This window comes from Musca domestica, unplaced genomic scaffold, assembly GCF_030504385.1.
Source record: "Musca domestica strain aabys unplaced genomic scaffold, Musca_domestica.polishedcontigs.V.1.1 89, whole genome shotgun sequence".
In the NCBI taxonomy this organism is placed as follows: Eukaryota; Metazoa; Arthropoda; class Insecta; order Diptera; family Muscidae; genus Musca; species Musca domestica.
The window spans coordinates 2,210,359-2,211,858 of NW_026712430.1; the positions used below are offsets into that span (position 1 = coordinate 2,210,359).

The following is a 1,500-nucleotide window of genomic DNA, read 5'->3' on the forward strand; positions in this document are numbered from 1 at the left end:
CAGGGCAAGCAGAAGTATGATTGCCATAAGTGATAAGTCACATTTTTCATTATAGATTAGCGATTACATTTGAAAATTCCCACAAAATACTCTTCAAAATCATCGGCATTTCCATTGAGCTATTCAGTTTCAGTTCTGTTTTCAACATGACAGAATATACAAAAATAATCATCGGCATATTCTGTGTGATCCACATTTCATCCTGCACGGAAAGCTTCGAAGGAGACTTGCTGAGTAAAGCAAATAAAATCGAAATAGAATATGGAAATAGTATTGAGGAGACTACAGCATTATATGAAAAAGTGCAACGTGAGCTAGAAATATTAACGATGCTGAAGAATCGCTTGCAACGACGTCTCAAGATCGATAATGCCCAATTACTGGCCTCTACCCTGTGTTCGGGTGATACGAACACCATCAAACGGGAAGTCCAAGTGCTAATAGATTCCATGTTGGAACGTTATGAACATCAGCTGGTCGATGACATCGTGCATGAGGCAATGTTGGAGGTACACGGCTGTAAACCACCATCGCAAATGTTGAATTTATTATGGGCCATATATCGTGGCAATGATCAGAAATCTTTCGAATTAATGATAAAATTCCAATTGAAGTTCTACCACAATGCCCTCAAACGGGAGCAGGTGCCTGATATGGAACTCCAACGGATGTTTGGCAAGAATTTATATAAATTTAAAAACTCCCCATTCTATGGTAGTTTGAGCGGCAATGTGAAACAGCAAATCGATTTTGCAACACACAAGCTATCCTCAAACTTGCAATATTTGCTGTTCCAACCGTACTTTTGTCTTATGAATTCGAAATATTCCGAATACATGTACACTGCTATGGGTCAGAGAAATTTAGATGCCTCGAGTCGTCATGTTTGGCTGTGGCATGCTAAAATGAGCATCGACAATACTGGACACATACAGGCCATACCACAAGACCTAAATCGAACGGATACAAGTGACCTATTAGTTCAGCTTATGGGCATCACATACAAAGTCATCTACTATATGAGAGCTGGCGATAAGATGATTGCAGCCTGGGAACCACAATCAACAGAACCAATGAATCATCTTTGGAATGTAGAGCTAATCGATGCTGATCGTGTGGTTTTCTATCAGGGCGATTACATTATGTGTTCAACAGATGAAAAGCACGACGGTGAGAGACGTACGGTCAGAGCCTATGAACGTGGAACTTATACGTTCGGATCGAACGAATGTCAATGGTTGTTGGGAAAATGTAATCGCAGATAAGAAAACTGATAATATAGTGTAATTGTTATCAATATATACAATTTTTATCTTTATATAGAGGGGGTAAAATCCCTTCTTTCCAATATTTTTTTTTTTTTGAAAATTTCGTATTAAGATCCCTTTGGAATGACTGGAATTTAACAATAAAGTGTTCTTGGTTTAATTTTTAAGCAGGATTGTAGTACGTTTTAACTATTCAGACAAATTCGGAATTGTCTTTTGGCAGAAAAGGATA

General features: G+C 38.1%; 1 protein-coding gene across 1 annotated transcript; it reads left to right on the top strand.

Moving 5' to 3' along the window:
- The first annotated feature begins 329 nt into the window (after nt 1–329).
- Nucleotides 330–1,265, top strand: LOC105262204 (uncharacterized). Its single transcript, XM_011296621.1, has one exon. The coding sequence runs from the start codon at nt 330–332 to the stop codon at nt 1,263–1,265; it is 936 nt and encodes a 311-aa protein (XP_011294923.1).
- The last annotated feature ends 235 nt before the right edge of the window (nt 1,266–1,500 follow it).